This window comes from Lytechinus pictus, chromosome 12 (assembly GCF_037042905.1).
Source record: "Lytechinus pictus isolate F3 Inbred chromosome 12, Lp3.0, whole genome shotgun sequence".
Classification (NCBI taxonomy): domain Eukaryota; kingdom Metazoa; phylum Echinodermata; class Echinoidea; order Temnopleuroida; family Toxopneustidae; genus Lytechinus; species Lytechinus pictus.
Window position 1 is genome coordinate 29,078,162 of NC_087256.1, and position 24,298 is coordinate 29,102,459.

General features: G+C 37.6%; 1 protein-coding gene across 23 annotated transcripts in view; it reads left to right on the forward strand.

The window, feature by feature from the left end:
• The first annotated feature begins 2,310 nt into the window (after positions 1-2,310).
• LOC129272702 (zinc finger protein 605-like) overlaps positions 2,311-24,298 on the forward strand; it is a 38,015-nt gene continuing 16,027 nt past the window's right edge. The window contains exons 1-17 of one of the 23 annotated variants that reach the window (XM_064107275.1): positions 2,311-2,459; positions 5,218-5,316; positions 6,936-7,004; positions 10,551-11,672; positions 12,160-12,237; positions 18,514-19,971; positions 20,079-20,156; positions 20,275-20,355; positions 20,463-20,540; positions 20,655-20,735; positions 20,850-20,930; positions 21,045-21,122; positions 21,237-21,317; positions 21,432-21,512; positions 21,627-21,704; positions 21,819-21,899; positions 22,003-22,102. In XM_064107275.1, coding sequence (XP_063963345.1) covers positions 5,223-5,316; positions 6,936-7,004; positions 10,551-11,672; positions 12,160-12,237; positions 18,514-19,971; positions 20,079-20,156; positions 20,275-20,355; positions 20,463-20,540; positions 20,655-20,735; positions 20,850-20,930; positions 21,045-21,122; positions 21,237-21,317; positions 21,432-21,512; positions 21,627-21,704; positions 21,819-21,899; positions 22,003-22,073 — 3,690 coding nt within the window. In that variant the 5' untranslated portion in view covers positions 2,311-2,459; positions 5,218-5,222 and the 3' untranslated portion in view covers positions 22,074-22,102. Of the gene's footprint in view, positions 2,460-5,217; positions 5,317-6,935; positions 7,005-10,550; positions 11,673-12,159; positions 12,238-18,513; positions 19,972-20,078; positions 20,157-20,274; positions 20,356-20,462; positions 20,541-20,654; positions 20,736-20,808; positions 20,931-21,044; positions 21,123-21,236; positions 21,318-21,390; positions 21,513-21,585; positions 21,705-21,818; positions 21,900-22,002; positions 22,103-24,298 lie in introns of those variants that run through there. The other 22 variants (XM_064107267.1, XM_064107282.1, XM_064107281.1 and 19 more) reach the window with 22 other exon arrangements.

The following is a 24,298-nucleotide window of genomic DNA, read 5'->3' on the forward strand; positions in this document are numbered from 1 at the left end:
TAAACCGGCTTTTGCTCGAGCTACCATCACCGGCGCACAGTGCATGCAAGGAATTACTCCTGTCGGGTACCCATTCACCTCACCTGGGTCGAGTGCAGCAGTGTGGACAACATTACTTGTTGAAGGAAAACACGCCATGAGAAAGTTTTTAAAATCAAGGTCAATTACCACAAATTTTCATAGCTCCAGATCTGGTGAATTGAAATTAACTCATCTTTTTGAAATCATGAAATCTTAGCTGAAAACCGATAATTCTTACACAAAAAGGCATATGTTGGACAGTGTATATATATATATATATTGCTTGGAAAAGTACCTGATATTTTATGGAATTCTATGCTTATTTTGCTCATTTTTCTGCAATTACACATTTTTTTCTAGAGCCATTTGGCATATATTTTTTATTTAGACATACAAACACCAGGGTGGTTTGGTAATTTTATTGGAATTTTTTGAACTCCTTGAGATCGTTACCACAACTGGTGTTGAAACTTTATCTTTAAGTTGCTTTGTTCTTTGTGAAACTGTAGCCTTTGATTATATATTTTGTTATGTGGTTGGTTTCTAACTTATTAAAATATCTACTTGTAATTATATGAACTTGATCTCTTGCCACTGTACATTATAAATACTAATGTGAATGGTTTATTTTTCTTGAGTATTAGATTATATTCAGGACAGAGTTTGAGGAAAGACTATAAAATCTGCCCAAAGTATGTTACTGTTGATTGATTTGTGTATAAAGTCAATTTAGTCTGAAATGTTACTTTCAATCAATTTTTGTCTCGCCCACCGGAGGTGAAGGCGAGACTTAGGGATCCAAATGTCGTCCGTCGTCCGTCCGTCCGTCACAAACCTAATGACACATAACTCCACAACCGTAAGTCGATTTTCAACCAAACTTGGATGGTAGATGGACTTGGGGGACCTGCATGTTATGCTACAGTCAGAGGTCACATGGTAAGGTCAAAGGTCATTTTCAGGTCAACGTTAAAGTTTACATGCAAGACTCTCTTAGGACACCTAACTCCGCAACCGTAAGTCGCTTTTCAACCAAACTTGGATGGTAGATGGACTTGGGGGACCTGCATAATATGCTGCAGTCAAAGGTCACATGGTAAGGTCAAAGGTCATTTTCAGGTCAACATTAAAGTTTACGTGCAACGGTGCAAGGCTCTTATGACAAGTGTTATTCCATTCCAGTCATTTCACAATGAAGTTTCGATATAATTCTCTTCCGTGCCCTCGCAAATCACGATATTTCTGGTCATTTTCATAAGTGGGCGAGACACAAAATTGCTTTTGCCTTGTTATTTTCAGAATTCTAGGATTCAGATCCAGCGAAATGTATTGTTGTACACATGCGTGACCAAATTATTTCCAAACACCCCCAACAAGCTTTTTCTCTGTGTTCAAAATAACCCCATAAACAAGTTTTTTCGCAGGCTTTATTTACACATTTTGGCCCCCAAACAAGTTGTTGCCAGAATATGAACATGGGGGAAAAGCTTAGGGAAAAACATACCCTAAAAAGATTTGGCCATGCAATTAATCATTGACCAATCTTTCAAAAGCACCCTATTTCTTGAAAATACCCTTAACGAGTGCACATGAAAACTGAGAAAACACCCCTTTAAACACATTTTTGGGGTCATGCATGTGTAGAGCAATATATTTGACTGCCCCTCCCCTGGGAGTTCGTCTAACAGCCTATACACTTAGTAGATATTAGACTATTTGGTGTAACCTAACTGGAAATCAGATGATGGTTAATGGGCTATATTGTAATTAGCTAGACCAAATTTTTAGTAGAAAAACTGGTTGTATGCGAATTAGGAGTGAATACATTAACCTTGTAGCTCATAACAGGAATGTTATTAGGGCCCTAAAACCATCCAGGTTGTTTAATTTGCTTATCAAAATTTAAGAATGCTATATAGAGGTTGTTTGTTCTTATCCAATGTGAAATAAAACATTTAATATTTTCCTAAACTGTGACTATGCTATTATTATGTGTCTTATTTTGGTTTTGACAGGATCTTTTGGTAGGGAGAGGGGGGGGGGGAACAAGGGAGAAGCTAGAAAATTGAGATATGGAAAAAAGTTTGGAAGGATTTACTGATAATTAACGCTTATAACAAAAAGAAGAAATTAAAGTATGCTACATCATGTACATGGGTAGAGAGTTCGGTGGAGTAGATACATTGGAATTATTGTGATTACAAATGGCGACAGTCCACATGTGTATTTCTCGTAAAGGGTAATCCCCTGGCCTTGGTTGCAAACGGCCGTAGAGGGTCATGACGTAGCTGAAAATGGAGCTGGTTCATGCACGCTCATGGAGCTGTTGAAAAAGTGAGCTGAACAAGCTAACGTTAAGCTGAAGTTTAGGGTGTTGTTAGGTCTCATGATCATCTCTAGAATTTGGGATTTGGGGAAAATATCGATTTCATTTTGAGGTAAGTAAACTTGTGGATTAAGGAAGAGAGAGAGATGGAGATCGAGCGAGATTTTAAAATATTGACTGTTTGACCAACTTGACGTCGACAGTGCCTGATCGGGAAGGCCGGGGGCCGGGGCGGCGTAACCCAGCAGGGAGCTCCGCCCCGCTTCCCGGGCAGGAGCCCAGGGCTCGTCCGTGTAATACTTATTACTAGCCAGACACACTAGTCATCCCCGACCATTTGCCATACAGCAAAAGGTAGGGGATGGGACTAGTGGTATGTGAGCCGTACTCATAGACAAAATTTGTTCTTAAAAATGTAAAAGTATTATAAGTTATAACCTCGTTCGTAGGATGAGTGGGCAGACATATACTCTTCAAAATGGGGTCCCAATACTACTACTAGTACTAGCACTCCAAATAAAATGGGGGAAAAAAAAAAAGTGCACTTACCTCGATTACATGTATCAAGGTCTATCGTGACACAGAATCCTGACTAAACTGGACCCTCAAAATAAGGAAAACTGAAAAGTTCTGTCTCGTTTGTTCTTCTGTCAAAATTGAAAACAAAATGGCCGACGGATACTGAGAACGAACGCGACATAGAGGTCTAACTTTTCCTTTTTTTGAGGGTCCAGTTTGTGCCTCGATGTCAGGATTCTGTGTCACAAGCACAAGCACGTATTGCGAGGTTAGTATTAGTATTAGTATACTAACCTCGCACCACGAACCGCGTTTGGCAGTGGATTTCTAACTAGTGGGTCGCCCGTGCTGGGATCTCACTTCTTGGTACTGTAGTACTACTTCTTGGGTCCACAACACACAACTTCTATGGCTTGATTTTTCTGTGCGCGGCGGCATGTAATGAACCCTTGGGTGTGTCACAAGAGACCTTCATCCGATCCATCCATGTAATCGAGGAAAGTGCATAGTTTATTTTTTTTCCCCTTTTATTTGGGGTGCCCCCCTGGGATCCGCCAGTGCAGTGTTCCTATCCTTCAAATCAATTTCCAGACGTATGGTAGTGAGTCCAAACTTCGAGTGTGATCATATATTGGCTACCGTTTATATATAACTTTGTTCGTACGATGAGTGCGTGTGTCCACACTTCGTGGACTGTCATTTATCTCAAAAACTAGCCAATGTTCTTAAAATCTGACATCATCAACATGAAAAACGACCTAAAGTTACCCTTTGGCATAATTTCATTTAGGATGACTTCAGTATTCATGAAAATATTTACAAAAGATCAGCATTAATTGTCACCGTTCCAAAGAAATTGCGCCCATTCCAAAGAAATCTGATATTCTCGACAAGCACGATAATATCATTTTGCAAGCAGATATCATAAAAAATGTGAGTTCAATGTGGTACTGACTGATTCTAGACTATAGCATTTTGTCGACAATCTGATATAAATATCTCACCTTTTGCAGTAGAGGCGCACGGCCAATATGAGAGAGATTATCTCCAATATCAGAGACTTTTATAGAGAATTTTGGTATCCAACTTCAGAGACAGTTTCCAGTTTGGGAGACCAAGTTTCTTTGTTTACATTTGCTGCAAATGGATACCTTAGTGGCAAATAAAAATGTGATAAGCAGATTCCTCATGAAAAATTACCCCTTTTCATTGTCTACTTAAAAAATACACCATCTACTTTTGTTTTTATTTGTAATGATTTTTGTTGTCATCTACACACAAAACAAATGGGCTTCTGACCTCGGCTCAGTGGGACAAAATGTGGGGTGGAAAAAATCATGCTTTTGTTGGTGTTGTTTCTTTTGTTCTTTTGCAAAGCAAGTCTCCAATAAGGGAGACAATGTCCCATATACCCCTTTTCACCGTCTACTTAAAAAATACACCATCTACTTTTGTTTTTATTTATAAGGATTTTTGTTGTCATCTACACACAAAACAAATGGGCTTCTGAGTGAAGTTCTGACCTCAGCTCAGTGGGACAAAATTTGGGGTGGAAAAAATTATGCTTTTGTTGGTGTTGTTTCTTTTGTTCTTTTGCAAAGCAAGTCTCCAATATTGGAGATTGTCTCCCTTATTGGAGAGAGTCTCCCATATTGGCCATGCGCCTCTACTGTTTTGAGCTTGAGTTTTTGTTTAAATCTCCACAATACTTTGGTCCGCGAAGTTAGGTCACACTTTTCAGAACGGTTTTCCAGCACAGTGCACATTCATGGATCGGAATAGAATTTCGAGATCGCAATACCGGCGAAACCCCTTGACCTACTTCACATTTTCATCAATGATTTTATCGTTCACGACTCTTGAGTCGGGATTGTAATAGCGTTTTGGTTCAGAATAATGTAAAATAAGGATTACTGTTTATTTAGTTTGGAGGTTTGAGTTAAGGTTTGGTTACATAGATTTTCCACTTGAGCAATTATTGCCGAGCAAGTGCCATGTAGCCGTTTGTAAGATTAGAATATTTGATAAAACTCAAGTATTATTACATAATTAATCCTAATACCAAAACTTTTCACATGCTTGACATAATCTCAATTACTGTAACTGCTATTCAAGCCTCACAGGGAGAGTTCTTAAAAAACAGAGAGAAGAATTCCAGAGAATTCTGAAATATTCATTTCATCAGGACATAATTTGTCTTGGTTAGCAAAGGTATCTTTGGCATTTCCTAGACAAGAAATGTTTACAGAACAACGCCCCTACTGTAGACTCTGCTTTTCTTTGAAGGTTATAATATCTTTATCAAACACACATTAACTAAAATATGTGAATATCATCAAACTTGTATGCAGATAGCATGGATGTAAAGCAGGAAACTGGTGGTTGCGAGTATCTCTTGGGCACAGAAGGAGAAGGAAAATGTGCAGATGTATCATATGAACAAGAGCAAGGTTGGTAAATCTTTAGTATTTCATAGTGCAGTAGGTTTCACAGAACACCATGCATGCATCTTTCTTGGGCAAATGTCCTGAATAGGACCATCCAAACTCAACATTTCGACAAGTTTGTTCTTGTCATCTTCAGGAGTATTTCATTGTGTTTATACTTATGGCCGGTGTTCATAGGCGGCGGAAGCGGGGGGGGGGGGGGGGGGGACGTTCCCCCCCTGAATTGAATTTGAATTTCGTTTCCTGCTTCCCCCCCTAAAATGTTGAGTTGATAACCTTTTTTTTGTGCTTGTCAACATTTTTTTGTTGTCCCCCCTAAAATTTTGGGCTTCTGCCGCCATTGCCGGTGTTCTGTTGTGGGGAGGAGGCTTGCTGGTGGTAAGGGGGGGGGGGGTATGTCTCCACCCAGTGCTTGACCTAGGAGGGGAGGAATCTGATTTTTGTTTTCTTCTTCTTTTTCTAAGTGATGCTTCAAGATGATGAACATAAACACACTGGTTGTGTCTGTATGTGGGGAACTTTTCACATACTGTTAAGACAAGATAGTTTTCCTTTTTAAGACAATTTAAATTTTGTACAGCAACCATAGGAAGAGAATTTTTCAGTTCCATTTTCACAAATATTTTTCTATTAAATTTTCAGAGTTTAAATACAAGAAATACTGCATAATAATACCATAGGGTCATTCCATCTGGATTCACCCCGTGGTTGCACCCAACCGTCTCAGAATTCGTTGTAAATTGGTACACATAAAATTCACCATGGCCCATGTACAAAACAAAAAAATAAGTCCAATTGGTCCTTCGGTTCTCGCGCTACGGCCCGCCCTTTTCTCCTTGTTTTGACAAAAATGGGCGTGACCTTCAAATTTCAATGGCCACTGCGTTGTAATGTGTTGACCAATTTTAATGAAACTGGTACCATTTATTAGGAAATTCAGAGAGGAATCCAAAACATGCATCAAATAATGTATTGGAGCGATTTATAAGGTCGTGACCTTTGACCTTAACCTTGACCTTGAGTTTGACCCCCGGACAAATAATTTTTTAACTTGATTTTCGTGTATGTTAATTATATGTATGATATTGACAAAATATGTTAAAACCAATGATGATATTTTATTTCTTCACCTTTTAAAACTCTTCAAAAGATACCATGAAATTTCACTCTAGTCCCACATACTAATATTCATGTTAACTAGTAAAGTGTTTACCACTTACATGATTTCTTCCAATCTTACATGTAAGTTACAGTATGCAAACACATGAAAAGAAATTAAGCTCATCAGTTCACAAATGAAACATTAAACATTTATGCTCATGAATAGGTATCTGTTTAGGCATTTTGCTGTTCAGCAATATATATATCACACACACACACACACACACACATATATATATATATATATATTACTAAATAGGCATATACTCAACAATTTGATGATAAAAGTAAACACTTTACTAACAAGAATATATATATATATCTCTGATTTCTTATTCATTAAACAATTTAGATAGAATAGCAAGATTCCTTCAAATTGTTGCAATGTCTTTTTTAAGGATTTATAGACAAGCAAGGTTTTTCTTCATTTGTCTCTACTATTGTCAATTTGTTGATACTAGGTCAAACCATCATCATCATTAAACAAGACATAGATGAAGACATGATGAACAAGGATACAACTATGCATAGTAAGAGAAACTTTCATTTTTATTTCATTTACAGTGTAGCATAATAATAATAATAATAATAGTCAGTTCTTGTATAGCGCATAACCCATTATGAATAACGTCTCTATGCGCTTCCAAAGGACTTGAATATGATTACCCCGGTTGTAGCTCAAGCAGCCTTTCCAGCGCTCGGCATTTCATGGAATAAATTCCTGCCAGGTACCCATTCACCTCACCTAGGTTGAGTGCAGCACAATGTGGATTAATTTCTTGCTGAAGGAAACTACGCCATTCAAAGTGCGGAGACTAATCCACTGGGCCACAACGCTCCACTCCAACGCTTAGTCAATGTGTTAATGCTAACAAGGCCAGGCTATTTTTTTTGGTAGCTTATATGGCCATATGTGGATCAGCATTCTTTGAGAGCCCTCCTCAGAATCAAATAATTAAGTAATTTTGAGAAGTCATAGAAAAAAATCTTACGAATGAATGCTTGCTAAAGCGTATGCAATATTGTATATTGAAATTCTACCCCAGATAGCTATTGAGCCATTTTAAATCATGCTTGCTTGCGGAACTGCATATTTATTTCACAATTATGGTCACATAGGTTGTTTGAGACTTGAAAGCTATGAGTTGGGAAATGTACTGGGAAATGTTGCAATTGGACTTTAATATCTTGCAAATTTTTGAGGTCTGCACCCCACCAGTCTAGTTGGGGTCAAATGACAAGTCTGTTAAAGTTTAACATTGGGGCTACCAATGTTTTGAATAGGTCCAATAAAACTATATTAATATTTTCACTGAATAATAATGATTGCCTATAAATAAATAAATTCATTATGATTAATTAATAAAAAACCTCACTTCTTTGAAAATTGATATTAGTCACTGAAATGATATAAATTCACGGATGACTCTTTCCAGGGAACCAATTAATGATTTTTCCTCTAACCAGTTTATAGTGATGATTGAACTACAGTATTTGGAATCCTCTTTTACTGAATGCTATGTCCAGCAAGCTTTTGGGTTGTTATTAAAACTTCTGGTTGGAAAGTATGGAGTGAATTTGGGTATGTTAGAAAATAATAATAATAATAATAATAATAAACAGTTCTTGTATAGCGCATATCACGATTATGAATAATGTCTCTATGCGCTTCCAAAGGACTTGGATATTATTACCCCAGCTGTAGCTTGGCAGCCGTAATTACTAAGATTACAGCGCACACGCATTTCAAGGAATAAATTCCTGCCAGGTACCCATTCACCTCACCTGGGTTGAGTGCAGCACAATGTGGATAAATTTCTTGCCGAAGGAAATTACGCCATGGCTGGGATTCGAACCCACAACCCTCTGTTTCAAAGTCCGGAGACTAATCCACTGGGCCACAACGCTCCTAGAAAATAAGTCCATGTTCCTTTTGCTACATTTCGTCCCTATTTTTTGTTTGGGTGGAACAGACTAGCTGATAAATGTGTGATTTGGGCTATTTCAACCAAGCTATATAGGTGTGCACATATCTATATACAGTCAATACAATGTCTACTTTTAATATGTTGATATTATGACACAAATAGCGAATAGGCATGAGTGCGATGACCAGTGCAAGATTTCGCATGAGGTGAAAGAAAGATGCTCTATTCAACGAGGCGTTAGCCGAGTTGAATAGAGCATCTTTCACCGAAATCTCGCACCATTGCACGAATAAGAATATTTGCTATTTGTGTTGTAAAACACCTCGGAATTTAGCGAAAATATAAAATAAACAAGAGTTTATCCCTGTAGTAGTCTATGATAAGGGAGCAAAAATACTGAAAGCGGAAAGCAAAATCCCACAAGTGCACATGACCTTGGGGAACATTGCGCATTTAGCCAGCAGGCTTATGCACGTATTGCACCTTCATTATTACTGAGCGCAATGAATTAAATTGTATTGTGACGTCAGCTCCTAAAGCCGTGCAATGGTACATTTTGGATGGTAAGTTTTGTGTGCAACGGTACGAATGTTTGACATTCAGCCTCCCATTTGCTCGCGTACAACAAGCTAAGAAGGCGTTGTACGACATACAATGTAATTTTAATAGATGAGTATGGTAGATTCCAATCAGTTGTAATTTATTGATTCTTACTTCAATTATCTTAAAACCAATACTATCAATTAAAAGAAATATGAATAATGACCCTCACTGTTACATGTCATAACCAATACACCACACAGTAGGGGAGATCAGAGTTATTTGGAACGCGGGGTAAGTTGAAACATTGTAATTTTCTTTAACGCCTGTAAAATAAATTTATGCAATACTGCCCTCAATTTATTGCTATTAATACAACAGTGTCTAACCCCGATCTCCCCTACCCAGCCTACATTAGGGTTAAGCATGGTTGGCCGTTATCAGTCTTAAATATTTGCTTACTATTATTTCTTCATACTAGTTTCATGAGGTTATTAAACTTCTACTCAGAATTTTGAGTAGAAAATTATTTACGCTAATTTATGCAAAATTCATAAATCACAGAAAATGCCTCTTCTTTATTTGTTGAATGTTTTTGATATTTTTTCTTCCATCTGGTAGAGCTGCATGAGGATCACCAAATTTTCACTCAGAATTTCGAAATATTGAAACAAAAATTATTTATGCTAATTCATGCAAAATTTATTCATAAATCACAATTTTTTTTTCTCCTTCATTTGTTGATTTCAATTTAGTTTGCTTTATATATAGCTCTAGGGGGGGGGATATAAAATTTGAACATAGAATTTTGAAACTCATTAAATGTGCTAATTTAGGCATATTCTCAAAACTCACAAAAACTACTTCTTTAAATCTGATTTTGATTTTTTTTTCCATCCGAGAGCTACATGAGGTTCACCAAAGTTCTACACAGAATGTAGAATTTTTTACTAGAAAATTATATTAATTTTACGAAATTTATTCATGAATCACAAAGAATGCTTCTTCTAAAGTCATTTCTTCATCAATTTCAATTCGGTTTCCTCAATTTATGTCACCAATATAATTCACTACAGTGTCAACTGGGCTGAAATTGAAATTTGTGTTAATTTCTTTGCGAGATGCTGGATGAGCTCCACATCATTGATGTGCTAGATTGTAAAATTTCGGGGCTTCATTTCTATCTTTTTGGGGCTACCTTTTTCATTTCAGGGGCTCCACTTTTTGTAATTACATTATATGTATTTTGCTACCCAGGACAATTCACCTATCCTGCTTGTTTATTAATTGCTATTAATTTTTTTTTCTTAATTGTTATTTATTGTTAAATGATTATCTAATATATTGTTGTTCACTTTCGGGGGTGGCTTCCAGATTTCATGCCGCCCCTGAAAGCATGATTTTTGGTGACTTCGGGGGCGACTTTAGGCATTTCCGGGGCGAATTCCCTCACCGCCGCTGTGTATTTTTTTCCTGCTTTGTATTGAATTGGAAACACTATCAACAAATTAAAAAAGTGATTTTTTCTTCCATTTTAGATTAAAGCTCTTTTACTTTGCTTTCAATATTTATGTGAGCTTAAACTAATATTTTTTTCCTTCTCCCCAGATGAGATTGAGAGTGAAGAGGACAAGAGACTATTGCCCATGATAGAATGCAGTGAAGAGAAGTCATATCGGTGTTTACAATGCAGTAAGACATTCATGGATGAGAGCACTTTAATTCTACATCTGAAAGCATGCTTTAGAGAAGAGGGATCTGTTAGCAGTCTTAGAACAAAGTTAGATATGAGCTTTAAGTGCCCCCATTGTGATAAGAATTTTGAATCCCAGGATCATCTTATGACCCATGTGAGCACACACACTGAAGAAGAGTTTTATCATTGCTCTCATTGTGAGAAGCGATTTTCTAACAACAGCAATCTTACACTTCATATAAGTGCACACACAGGAGAAAAAATTTATCATTGCTCTCATTGTGAGAAGAGATTTTCTAGTAGCAGTATTCGTTCCCGTCATATAAGAAGACACATGGGAGAAAAGCCTTACAGTTGTTCTCATTGTGAGAAGAGATTTTGTTACAAGAGCGAACTTACTCGTCATACAAGAACACACACAGGAGAAAAGCCTTATCATTGCTCTCATTGTGAGAAGAGATTTTCTAACAAGACCAATCTTACTCATCATTTAAGAACACATACAGGAGAAAAATCTTATCATTGCTCTCATTGTGAGAAGAGATTTTGTTACAAGAGCGAACTTACTCGTCATACAAGAACACACACAGGAGAAAAGCCTTATCATTGCTCTCATTGTGAGAAGAGATTTTCTAACAAGACCAATCTTACTCATCATTTAAGAACACATACAGGAGAAAAATCTTATCATTGCTCTCATTGTGAGAAGAGATTTTCTAACAAGACCAATCTTACTTGTCATATAAGAACACACACAGGAGCAAAGCCTTACAGTTGCTCTCATTGTGAGAAGAGATTTTCTGTCAAGGGCACTCTTACTCATCATATAAGAACACATACAGGAGAAAAATCTTATCATTGCTCTCATTGTGAGAAGAGATTTTCTAACAAGAGCAATCTTACTCGTCATATAAGAACACACACAGGAGAAAAGCCTGACAGTTCTCATTGTGAGAAGAGTTTTTCTGTCAAGAACACTCTTACTCGTCATATGACCAACCCTGATACAGATCGAGACCAACGTGCGATATCAGGTAAGATACACTGCTTCATGTGTGTTCAAGAGCAAACTTGTTTAAAGGGATAAGCATGGTTGACTGTTGAGTAAATCTTAATTATTTTTTAAATTTGTTCCCTCTAGGTCAAACCTTCATGGTCAAACAGGAATTAGATGAAGACATGACCAACCCTGATACAGGTCAAGACCAATGTACTATACAAGATAAGATACACTGCTTAATGTATGTTCAATAGCTAGCTTGTTTAAAGGGTTAAGCATGATTGTCTGTTATCAGTCTGAATTATTTGCTTTCTATAATTTATTTGTTCATACTAGATCAGACCATTACCATCAAACAGAAAGATGAAGGCATGACCAACCCTGATAAAGGTCAAGACCAATGCGCGATATCCGTTAAGATACACTTCTTTATGTATGTTCTAGAGCAAGCTTGTTTAAAGGGTTAAGCATGGTTGACTGTTGAGTAAATCTTAATTATTTTCTTAATTTGTTCCATCTAGGTCAAACCTTAATGGTCAAACAGAAAAATGAAGACATGACCAACCCTGATACAGATCATGACCAATGTACTATACAAGGTAAGATACACTGTCCTGTTTGTGTTCTAGAGCTTGCTTAATGCCTTCATACCCCTTTCATACTGCGCTTTTGCCAGCGAAAGGGAAAGTGTCCAGTATGAAAGGTACACAGGAGAACTTCTCCAACTCTGGAGGTGGAGAACTTCCCCAGTGAAACTCTTTCCCCAGCGAAATTCACTGGTGAAGCGGCCAGTATGAAAGCTAACCGGAGAACTTCTCCTCTTTAATGACGTCAGAGGTTTTTTTTTTTCTCCCTGAAATCACCTGAGCTGAGATTCTGTGTGCTAGCTAGCTATTATTTCCATGGCTATTAAATGTGGAAGGCCACGCTTTATGAACTATTTGATCATTTCATAGAGTTAACATGGAATGTTAACATGGAAGATTTTAGAATGTTGGGGGTTTGGTCCGTCTCCCATAATTTTCCTTTCCCTTGTATTGTTTAGGCCATTGACATGAACATGTATTGGTATAAAAATTACAAGTAGGTCAGCCTGGGGGGGGGGGGGGCTGGGGTAAGACTAAGTTAAATTAAGGCCTTCTCATAGTTCACTATAAGTAAAAATATTCACATGTATTTAGAAGAGTTTGTGGAAGCAAGCTATCACTATTTGCTAGTGATTCTACAATGCTCCACCCAGTCTGGTATTAGCTGCATCACATGGAGAAAAATATCAGCTTAGAACCAACAGACGGGGAAACTTGGCTAAAACTTTTTCAAAATATCAGAGTATGAAGCCTGTCTATGATATTTTAAGCAGTCACGCATGATGGAAAGATCATGATCACAGTTCAGTCATCAATTCACTAAACACTCCCCAAATCCTTACACACTATGTACTTTTGTGTAATCATTCCTAACCTTGGTTCCCATGTTTTTCCCATAAGCTAATCGTTAATAATCTTTGTGATGAAATACAAAAATATATAGACTGCATGAAAGTTCCTGTTATTCTTTCTCTGAATAAAGTAAAGAAATCTTCAAAAATAACCACACTACCAGGGCTACATGTAATTATAACTTCTGCTTTTGGGAGAGTATGTGGGTTTGTACTGTGCTTGTACAAAACCCAGAAACACAATGCCACTGCGTGACGTCACATGAACGGGCCTTTTCTCTGTGAGTGAAATTGCGTTTCCAGCTCTCAGTTTTGTTTGTCGTTCGTTGGTTAAATTCGGTATTTTAATTTTGTTTTGTTACCTAGATGGAGTTAGATGCTATTCTAGGGTTTTAAATCTTTCTACAGTGCGTCCCTCAAAAAACTATACACTTTTGAAATTGCTGCCAAATAAAAAGTGTAGCACTTTGGGAGAAAAGACTTATAGATATGGAAAGCCAATAAAGTTATTTTTCAAATGACACCAAAAAGTTGGAAAACTATTCATGCTTGAGCGAGCACTGCCCACTGAAACAAAAAGGTATAAAAATTAGGGTGGGCCGGAATTAGCCTTCCAATTTCTTTCAGTTTTTTGTTTGTTTGGTACTTGCAAAGTTGAGGGTTATTTGGTGAATTAAAGATCAGTTGTGATCAACTTGTTTGTGAAAATTTAATGCGTTATTAAATTGAAATTTAATGCATGAGTGATCATGAATTGCAATTTTTAGTGCAGCAGTTTGTCTTTATCATGTGGATCTCAACAATGTGTTCATGACAGTCAGGAGAAGAGGGGGTAATATGACTTAGGTAGGTGAAGTACGTTGACATGGTTGATGGGATAAAGGTCAACAGAACACTTAGCAACCCCTCTCTCCATCTCAACCCACCCCCGCTTCTCTCCTGAGAGACTAAGCTCGGCTAGGCTGGGCAGGAATTAGCCTTACAGTTTTTTGAGTGGTTAGTCCTTTGGAACTTGCTAAGCTAAATTAATGAGTGAGATAACTTATGGTTTCTTAGGCAAACTTCATGAGTTACTAAATTGAAATCTAATGCATGAGTGAACAGTAATTGTAATTTTAGTGTAGCATATTCATCTTGTGGACCTCACAAGTGTGTTCGTGAGAGTCAGAGTAATGTGATGGTACCTGTTACAAGCAAGAGGGCGAGATATGCTAAGACTTGGTTAAAAGTGCATTCCTCTTTTTGTTCTTTTACAAATTAAAAGTCATATATTCCCTCCCCTCTCCACCTCCATTTCCCAGCCCCCCTCTCTGTCTCACTTCCTGGATTGTAGCCTATTCAAAACTTAACTGCCAAGTGACCGGTGGCTGATGGTCAGTTTTTGTCTCGCCCACCGAAGGTGAAGGCGAGACTTAGGGATCCAAATGTCGTCCGTCCGTCACAAACCTAATGACACATAACTCCACAACCGTAAGTCGATTTCCAACCAAACTTGGATGGTAGATGGACTTGGGGGACCTGCATGTTATGCTGCAGTCGGAGGTCACATGGTAAGGTCAAAGGTCATTTTCAGGTCAACGTTAAAGTTTACATGCAAGACTCTCTTATGACACCTAACTCCGCAACCGTAAGTCGCATTTCAACAAAACTTGGATGGTAGATGAACTTAGGCAACCTGCATGTTATGCTGCAGTCAGAGGTCACATGGTAAGGTCAAAGGTCATCTTCAGGTCAACGTTAAAGTTTACATGCAAGACTCTCTTATGACACCTAACTCCGCAACCGTAAGTCGCTTTTCAACCAAACTTGGATGGTAGATGTACTTAGGCGACCTGCATGTTATGCTGCAGTCAGAGGTCACATGGTAAGGTCAAAGGTCATTTTCAGGTCAACGTTAAAGTTTACATGCAAGACTCTCTTATGACACCTAACTCCGCAACCGTAAGTCGCTTTTCAACCAAACTTGGATGGTAGATGGACTTGGGGGACCTGCATGTTATGCTGCAGTCAGAGGTCACATGGTAAGGTCAAAGGTCATTTTCAGGTCAACGTTAAAGTTTACATGCAAGACTCTCTTATGACACCTAACTCCGCAACCGTAAGTCGCATTTCATCCAAACTTGGATGGTAGATGGACTTGGGGGACCTGCATGTTATGCTGCAGTCGGAGGTCACATGGTTAGGTCAAAGGTCAGTCTGAGGTCAACGTTAAAGTTTACATGCAAGACTCTCTTATGACACCTAACTCCGCAACCGTAAGTTACTTTTCAACAAAACTTGGATGGTAGATGTACTTAGGCGACCTGCATGTTATGCTCCAGTCAGAGGTCACCTGGTAAGGTCAAAGGTCATTTTCAGGTCAACATTAATGTTTATGTGCAAGGCTCTTATGACAAGTGTTATTCCATCCCAGTCATTTCACAATGAAGTTTCGATATAATTCTCTTGCGTGCCCTTGCAAATCACGATATTTCTGGTCATTTTCATAAGTGGGCGAGACACAAAATTGCTTTTGCCTTGTTTTTTATTGAATGATTACCAAGAAATTTAATGATTACGATGATTAATTAAATAATTTATCGAAAAAAATGAATGCTTGATTGATCACATTGCACATTGAATGAGTTGATTTACTGATAAATTGATGATTAAAGGATTGATAGGAAAAGGTTGATGCCCCAATTCAGAATTAATCATTTTTCACGCGCACATGACAATAGCAATCAATCTCTCAACAGGAAGGGAGGGCGGGAAAGAGGGAAGGGGCGGGGCTGAATGTTCTGTTGACCCTTATTCCATCAACCTACTTCTCCCACTTAAGTCCTATCTCATCCTCTATTCTCCCGACTCCCATGAACACATTGCTGATATCCACTGGATAAATTTGAAATGCTGCCCCAAAAAGAGATCCACTGGATAAAGTGAAATGCTGCCCCAAAAAGAGATACAAATGATAAAGTTGAAATGCTGCCCAAAAAGTGTAATTTGTGTTCACTCATGCATTAAAGTTCAATTTAATAATTTATAAAATTTGCTTAAGCAACCAAATCTGGTCACGGATGATCATTAATTTATCACAACGTCCTTAACTTTGTAAGTTCGAAAGGATTTGCCTCTCAAAAACTTACAAATTGGAAGGCTAATTCCAGCCCACCCTAATTTTCATAGTTCATACCCTTTGTTTCAGTGGGCAGTGCTCGCTCAAGCATGAATAGTTTTTCAACTTTTTGGTGCCATTTGAAAGTTGACTTTATGGGCATTCCATATATGTAGGTATTTTTCCCCAAAAAGCTACATTTTTTATTTTGCAGCCATTTCAAAAGTGTATAGTTTTTTTGGGACGCACTGTATTGACGTGAAAATCTCAGTTTGAGTGATCATCTTCTTATGTCTACTTTCACTTATGAAATTAATCAGGGATCTGCAATTAATAAAGAAAGAGTATGATTAAAATGCAAATTAAAAAAGCGCATGCTTTCATTAACACCGGTACTTCTGCCCCACCAAATCACCCGTCGACTTTCGGCGGGAAAGATATGTCAGTGAGAAAGGGTACATTTTTTTGTTCACCGGGGAAGTGAGGAATGCGTGCCTGAGAAGTTCGCCGGCGAAGTTTGAAAGGGGTATTAATCAATGTTTAAAGAGTTAAGCATGGTTGGCTCTTTTGAATCTTAAATATTTGCTTAGTATTTGTTGTTGTTTTTGTTGTCTATTCATACTAGTTCAAACCATTAACATCAAACAGGAAAAAGATAAATACATAACCAACCCTTGTACAGGTCAGGACTAATGCACCTTAGAATGTGAGATAAATCGGTTGATATGATTTTTTTTCCATTCGTCATAATATACAAGTAAAGTGTTAAAATGATGAACATCCAGCCCGAAGGGCCAGATGAGCTTATGCCGTGGCGTGGCATCCGTCGTCTGTTGACCTTCCACAATTTCAAAATGCTTCTTTTCGTCATGTCAAGTCCGATTTCGATTCTATTTGCTTCATATATTAGCACTAGGTGGAGGATTCAAAATTTCTACACAGAATTTTGAAACTCATTAAATATGCTAATTAATGCACATTAAAAAAAAAAATGCTTCTATATTTGCTAGCCGATCTATTTTATTTTTTCCCTCCATCTGATAGAGCTTCATGAGAGTCACCAAACTTCTACACAGAATTTTGAAATTTTGACCAGAAAAATTTTTATGCTAATTTCTGCGACATTAATTTATGCGTATTTTTCAAAATTCTCATAAAATGCTTCTTCCTCTTTAATTGTTGACCGATTTTGATTTTTATTCTTCCATCTGGTAGAACTTCATGAGGTTATTAAACTTCTACTCAGAATTTTGAGTAGAAAATTATTTACGCTAATTTATGCAAAATTCATGAATCACAGAAAATGCCTCTTCTTTATTTGTTGAATGTTTTTGATATTTTTTCTTCCATCTGGTAGAGCTGCATGAGGATCACCAAATTTTCACTCAGAATTTCGAAATATTGAAACAAAAATTATTTATGCTAATTCATGCAAAATTTATTCATAAATCACAATTTTTTTCTCCTTCATTTGTTGATTTCAATTTAGTTTGCTTTATATGATAGCTCTAGGGGGGGGGATATAAAATTTGAACATAGAATTTTGAAACTCATTGAATGTGCTAATTTATGCATATTCTCAAAACTCACAAAAACTACTTCTGTAAATCTGATTTTGATTTTTTTTTCCATCCGAGAGCTACATGAGGTTCACCAAAGTTTTACACAGAATGTAGAATTTTTGACTAGAAAATTATTTTAATTTTTACGAAATTTATTCATGAATCACAAAGAATGCTTCTTCTAAAGTCATTTCTTCATCAATTTCAATTCGGTTTCCTCAATTTATGTCACCAATATAATTCACTACAGTGTCAACTGGGTTGAAATTGAAATTTGTGTTAATTTCTTTGCGAGATGCCGGATGAGCTCCACATCATTGATGTGCTAGATTGTAAAATTTCGGGGCTTCATTTCTTCCTTTTTGGGGCTACCTTTTTCATTTCAGGGGCTCCACTTTTTGTAAATACATTATATGTATTTTGCTACCCAGGACAATTCACCTATCCTGCTTGTTTATTAATTGCTATTAATTTTTTCTTAATTGTTATTTATTGTTAAATGATTATCTAATTTATTGTTGTTCACTTTCAGGGGTGGCTTCCAGATTTCATGCCGCCCCTCAAAGCATGATTTTTGGTGACTTCGGGGGCGACTTTAGGCATTTCCGGGGCGAATTCGCTCACCGCCGCCGTGTATTTTTTTCCTGCTTTGTATTGAATTGAAAACACTATCAACAAATTAAAAAAGTGATTTTTTCTTCCATTTTAGATTAAAGCTCTTTTACTTTGCTTTCAATATTTATGTGAGCTTAAACAAATATTTTTCCCTTCTCCCCAGATGAGATTGAGAGTGAAGAGGACAAGAGACTATCGCCCATGATAGAATGCAGTGAAGAGAAGTCATATCGGTGTTTACAATGCAGTAAGATATTCACGGATGAGAGCACTTTAATTCTACATCTGAAAGCATGCTTTGGAGAAGAGGGATCAGTTAGCAGTCTGAGAACAAAGTTAGATATGAGCTTTAAGTGCCCCCATTGTGATAAGAATTTTGAATCCCAGGATCATCTTATGACCCATGTGAGCACACACACTGAAGAAGAGTTTTATCATTGCTCTCATTGTGAGAAGCGATTTTCTAACAACAGCAATCTTACACTTCATATAAGTGCACACACAGGAGAAAAAATTTATCATTGCTCTCATTGTGAGAAGAGATTTTCTAGTAGCAGTATTCGTTCCCGTCATATAAGAAGACACATGGGAGAAAAGCCTTACAGTTGTTCTCATTGTGAGAAGAGATTTTCTAGTAGCAGTATTCGTACCCGTTATATAAGAAGACACCCGGAAGAAAAACCTTATAGTTGTTCTCATTGTGAGAAGAGATTTTCTAACAAAACCAATCTTACTCGTCATATACGAACACATACAGGAGAAAAAACCTATAATTGCTCTCATTGTGAGAAGAGATTTCGTTACAAGAGCCGTCTTGCAACCCATATTAAAACACACACAGGAGAAAAACCTTATCATTGTTCTCATTGTGAGAAGAGATATTCTGTCAAAAGCAATCTTACTCATCATTTAAGAACACTTACAGGAGAAAAATCTTATCATTGCTCTCATTGTGAGAAGAGATTTTGTTACAAGAGCGAACTTACTCGTCATACAAGAGCACACACAGGAGAAAAGCCTTATCATTGCTCTCATTGTGAGAAGAGATTTTCTATCAAGGGCACTCTTACCTATCATATGAGAACGCATACAGGAGAAAAGCCTTATCATTGCTCTCATTGTGAAAAGAGATTTTCTAACAAGACCAATCTTACTCATCATTTAAGAACACATACAGGAGAAAAATCTTATCATTGCTCTCATTGTGAGAAGAGATTTTCTATCAAGGGCACTCTTACTCATCATATGAGAACACATACAGGAGAAAAATCTTATCATTGCTCTCATTGTGAGAAGAGATTTTGTTACAAGAGCGAACTTACTCGTCATATAAGAACACACACAGGAGAAAAGCCTTACAGTTGTTTTCATTGTGAGAAGAGTTTTTCTGTCAAGAGCAATCTTAATCATCATATACGAATACATACAGGAGAAAAAAATTATCATTGCTCTCATTGTGAGAAGAGATTTTCCAGAAAGAGCATTCTTACTCGTCATATAAGAACACACACAGGAGAAAAGCCTGACAGTTCTCATTGTGAGAAGAGTTTTTCTGTCAAGAACACTCTTACTCGTCATATGACCAACCCTGATACAGATCGAGACCAACGTGCGATATCAGGTAAGATACACTGCTTCATGAGTGTTCAAGAGCAAACTTGTTTAAAGGGATAAGCATGGTTGACTGTTGAGCAAATCTTAATTATTTTTTAAATTTGTTCCCTCTAGGTCAAACCTTCATGGTCAAACAGAAAGATGAAGGCATGACCAACCCTGATACAGATCATGACCAATGTACTATACAAGGTATTAAAGTTACACTGGTTTTTGTATGTTCAAGAGCTAGCTTGTTTAAAGGGTTAAACATGATTGTCTGTTATCAGTCTGAATTATTTGCTTTCTATAATTTATTTGTTCATACTAGGTCAAACCATTACCGTCAAACAGGAAGTAAACGAAGACATGACCAACCCTGATACAGGTCAAGACCAATGGACCACACAAGGTAAGATACACTGCTTCGTGTATGTTCAAGAGCTAGCTTGTTTAAAGGGATAAGCATGGATGACTGTTGAGTGAATCTTAATTATTTTCTTTATCTGTTCCCTCTAGGTCAAACCTTAATGGTCAAACAGAAAGATGAAGGCATGACCAACCCTGATACAGGTCAAGACCAATGTACTATACAAGGTAAGATATACACTGCCTCATGTCGCTTGCTTGATTGATGTTTAAAGGGTTAAGCATGATTGTCTGTTATCAGTCTGAATTATTTGCTTTCTATAATTTATTTGTTTATACTAGATCAAACCATTACCATCAAACAGGAAGTAAACGAAGACGTGACCAACCCTGATACAGGTCAAGACCAATGGACCACACAAGGTAAGATACACTGCTTCGTGTATGTTCAAGAGCTAGCTTGTTTAAAGGGTTAAGTATGATTGTCTCTTATCAGTCTGAATTATTTGCTTTCTATAATTTATTTGTTCATACTAGATCAAACCATTACCATCAAACAGGAAGTAAACGAAGACGTGACCAACCCTGATACAGGTCAAGACCAATGGACCACACAAGGTAAGATACACTGCTTCGTGTATGTTCAAGAGCTAGCTTGTTTAAAGGGTTAAGTATGATTGTCTGTTATCAGTCTGAATTATTTGCTTTCTATAATTTATTTGTTCATACTAGATCAAACCATTACCATCAAACAGAAAGATGAAGGCATGACCAACCCTAATACAGATCATGACCAATGTACTATACAAGGTAAGATATACACTGCCTCATGTTGCTTGCTTGATTGATGTTTAAAGGGTTAAGCATGATTGTCTGTTATCAGTCTGAATTATTTGCTTTCTATAATTTATTTGTTCATACTAGATCAAACCATTACCATCAAACAGGAAGTAAACGAAGACGTGACCAACCCTGATACAGGTCAAGACCAATGGACCACACAAGGTAAGATACACTTCTTCGTGTATGTTCAAGAGCTAGCTTGTTTAAAGGGTTAAGTATGATTGTCTCTTATCAGTCTGAATTATTTGCTTTCTATAATTTATTTGTTCATACTAGATCAAACCATTACCATCAAACAGGAAGTAAACGAAGACGTGACCAACCCTGATACAGGTCAAGACCAATGGACCACACAAGGTAAGATACACTGCTTCGTGTATGTTCAAGAGCTAGCTTGTTTAAAGGGTTAAGTGTGATTGTCTGTTATCAGTCTGAATTATTTGCTTTCTATAATTTATTTGTTCATACTAGATCAAACCATTACCATCAAACAGAAAGATGAAGGCATGACCAACCCTAATACAGATCATGACCAATGTACTATACAAGGTAAGATATACACTGCCTCATGTTGCTTTCTTAATTGATGTTTAAAGGGTTAAGCATGATTGTCTGTTATCAGTCTGAATTATTTGCTTTCTATAATTTATTTGTTCATACTAGGTCAAACCATTACCATCAAACAGGAAGTAAACGAAGACGTGACCAACCCTGATACAGGTCAAGACCAATGGACCACACAAGGTAACACTGCTTCGTGTATGTTCAAGAGCTAGCTTGTTTAAAGGGATAAGCATGGATGACTGTTGAGTGAATCTAAATTATTTTCTTTATTTGTTCCCTCTAGGTCAAACCTTCATGGTCAAACAGAAAGATGAAGGCATGACCAACCCTGATACAGATCATGACCAACCCTGATACAGGTCAAGACCAATTTACCACACAAGGTATGATACACCGCTCCATGTATGTTCAAGAGCAAGATTTTTTAACCCTAAATAGACTTGGCTATTTCGATGCCTAAGAAGACTATGATCTCGGCCGTTGATCGTGCAATCGCGACGGAACTTGGCACGCGCGTTACCAAGGGCATAATCTACAAAGCTGCAAGATCATTTTCTGCGAAAAATCTCATTGCTAATTAATTATGCTAATTTATGCGTAAAATCAACATTTTGCTTTAATTAACTAAATAATGCCCCTAAAATGCTAATATTTGGTACACAGACACTTTATATGAATCTAATCAAATGTACAAAAAAATTCAAAATCACATTTATTTTTTTATGTTTTGGTTGGTTGGTTAAATTCTGTATTTTATATTTGTTTTGTTACCTGGATGGAGTTAGATGCTATTCAAGGGTTTGAAATCTTTCTATTGATGTGAAAATCTCAGTTTGTGTGATCGTCTTCTTATGTCTACTTTCACTGATAAAATTCATTAGGGATCTGGGATTATTAAGGAAATACTATGATTAAAATCCAAATTAAAAAAAAGCGCATGCTTTCATTGACTCCGGGTAATTCCTCCGGAGCAAATCAGCCGTCGACTTTCGCCGGGGAAGAGATGTCAGTGCGAAAGGGTACATTTTTGGAGCGTTGTGGCCCAGTGGATTATTCTCCGGACTTTGAAACAGAGGGTCATGGGTTCAAATCCCAGTCATGGCGTAATTTCCTTCGGCAAGAAATTTATCCACATTGTGCTGCACTCGACCCAGGTGAGGTGAATGGGTACCTGGCAGGAATTTATTCCTTGAAATGCGTGTGCATTCGTTGTAATCTCAGTAATTACGGCTGCCAAGCTACAGCTGGCCGGGGTAATAATATCCAAGTCCTTTGGAAGCGCATAGAGACATTTTAATTCATATTTTGTGATATGCGCTATACAAGAACTGTAGAAGGGCCAGATGAGCTTATGCCGCGACATGACATCCGTCTTCTGTTGTCCTTCCTCCGGGGGTGTGCCGCGGGCGAGACAAAAAACGGGGGCCTTGGAGCGGGCTTATTGTAAAAAGGAAGGTTCCCGGATCGGGCTTTGGAACTACAAATGTTTGTAAAAACGGGGGTCCTTGGAACTGATCGCCAGCGTGTGAGTGCGTATGCATTCCTATGGAACGGTCATGCGTGCATGATGCAGCTAGCGCGGCCTCCGCCGGGTGCGTTTGCACAGAGCTGAGGCGATGGTCAGACCATCGGACAGCGCTCTGCGGACGCTTTTCACCAAAATTGCAGCTCATTGCAGCAGATCAATGCGATCGGAACGGCGTAACGAAAAATATGCGAAGCGGATTTCTTTCTACTCTTTCCTCGATAAGAAGAAAATTCTATGCTTTGGAGCAGCTTTCTTTGTTCTTTTTCTCAATAAGACAAAAATGCTATGCCTTGGAACGGAAATTTGAGTGTAAAAATGGGGGTCCCCTCCGCGGCACATACCCACTATGCATTATATACTGAGTGCCCCCCCGGGGTCCTTCCACAAGTTCAAAATGATTCTTCTTCGTTATTTCAAGTCCGATTTCTATTCTTTTTGCTTTATATATTAGCACTAGGTGGAGGATTCAAAACTTCTACACAGAATTTTGAAACTCATTGAATATTGGAGCTCCTTATGGAGCGTTGTGGCCCAGTGGATTAGTCTTCAGACTTTTAAACAGAAGGTTGTGGGTTCGAATCCCAGCCATGGCGTAATTTCTTTCAGCAAGAAACTGATCCACAATGTGCTGTACTCAACCCAGGTGAGGTAAATGGGTACCGGTAGGAAGTAATTCCTTAAAAAGCTGTGTGCGCTATGAATAGCTTAGCCGGGTAATATAGGAGCGCCTTGAGCACCTAACAATGTGGATATGTGCGCAATATAAACACCCTTTATTACCTTTATTAATATGCTAATTAAAGTGCATTAAAAAAAAATGCTTCTTTATTTGTTTAATGATTTTGATTTTTTTTGCTTCCATCTGGTAGAGCTACATGAGGTTTACCAAACTTCTACACAGAATTTTGATATTTTTATTAGAAAAATTTTCATGCTAATTTCTGCGACATTAATTTATGCGTATTTTTCAAAATTCTCATAAAATGCTTCTTCCTCTTTAATTGTTGACCGATTTTGATTTTTATTCTTCCATCTGGTAGAACTTCATGAG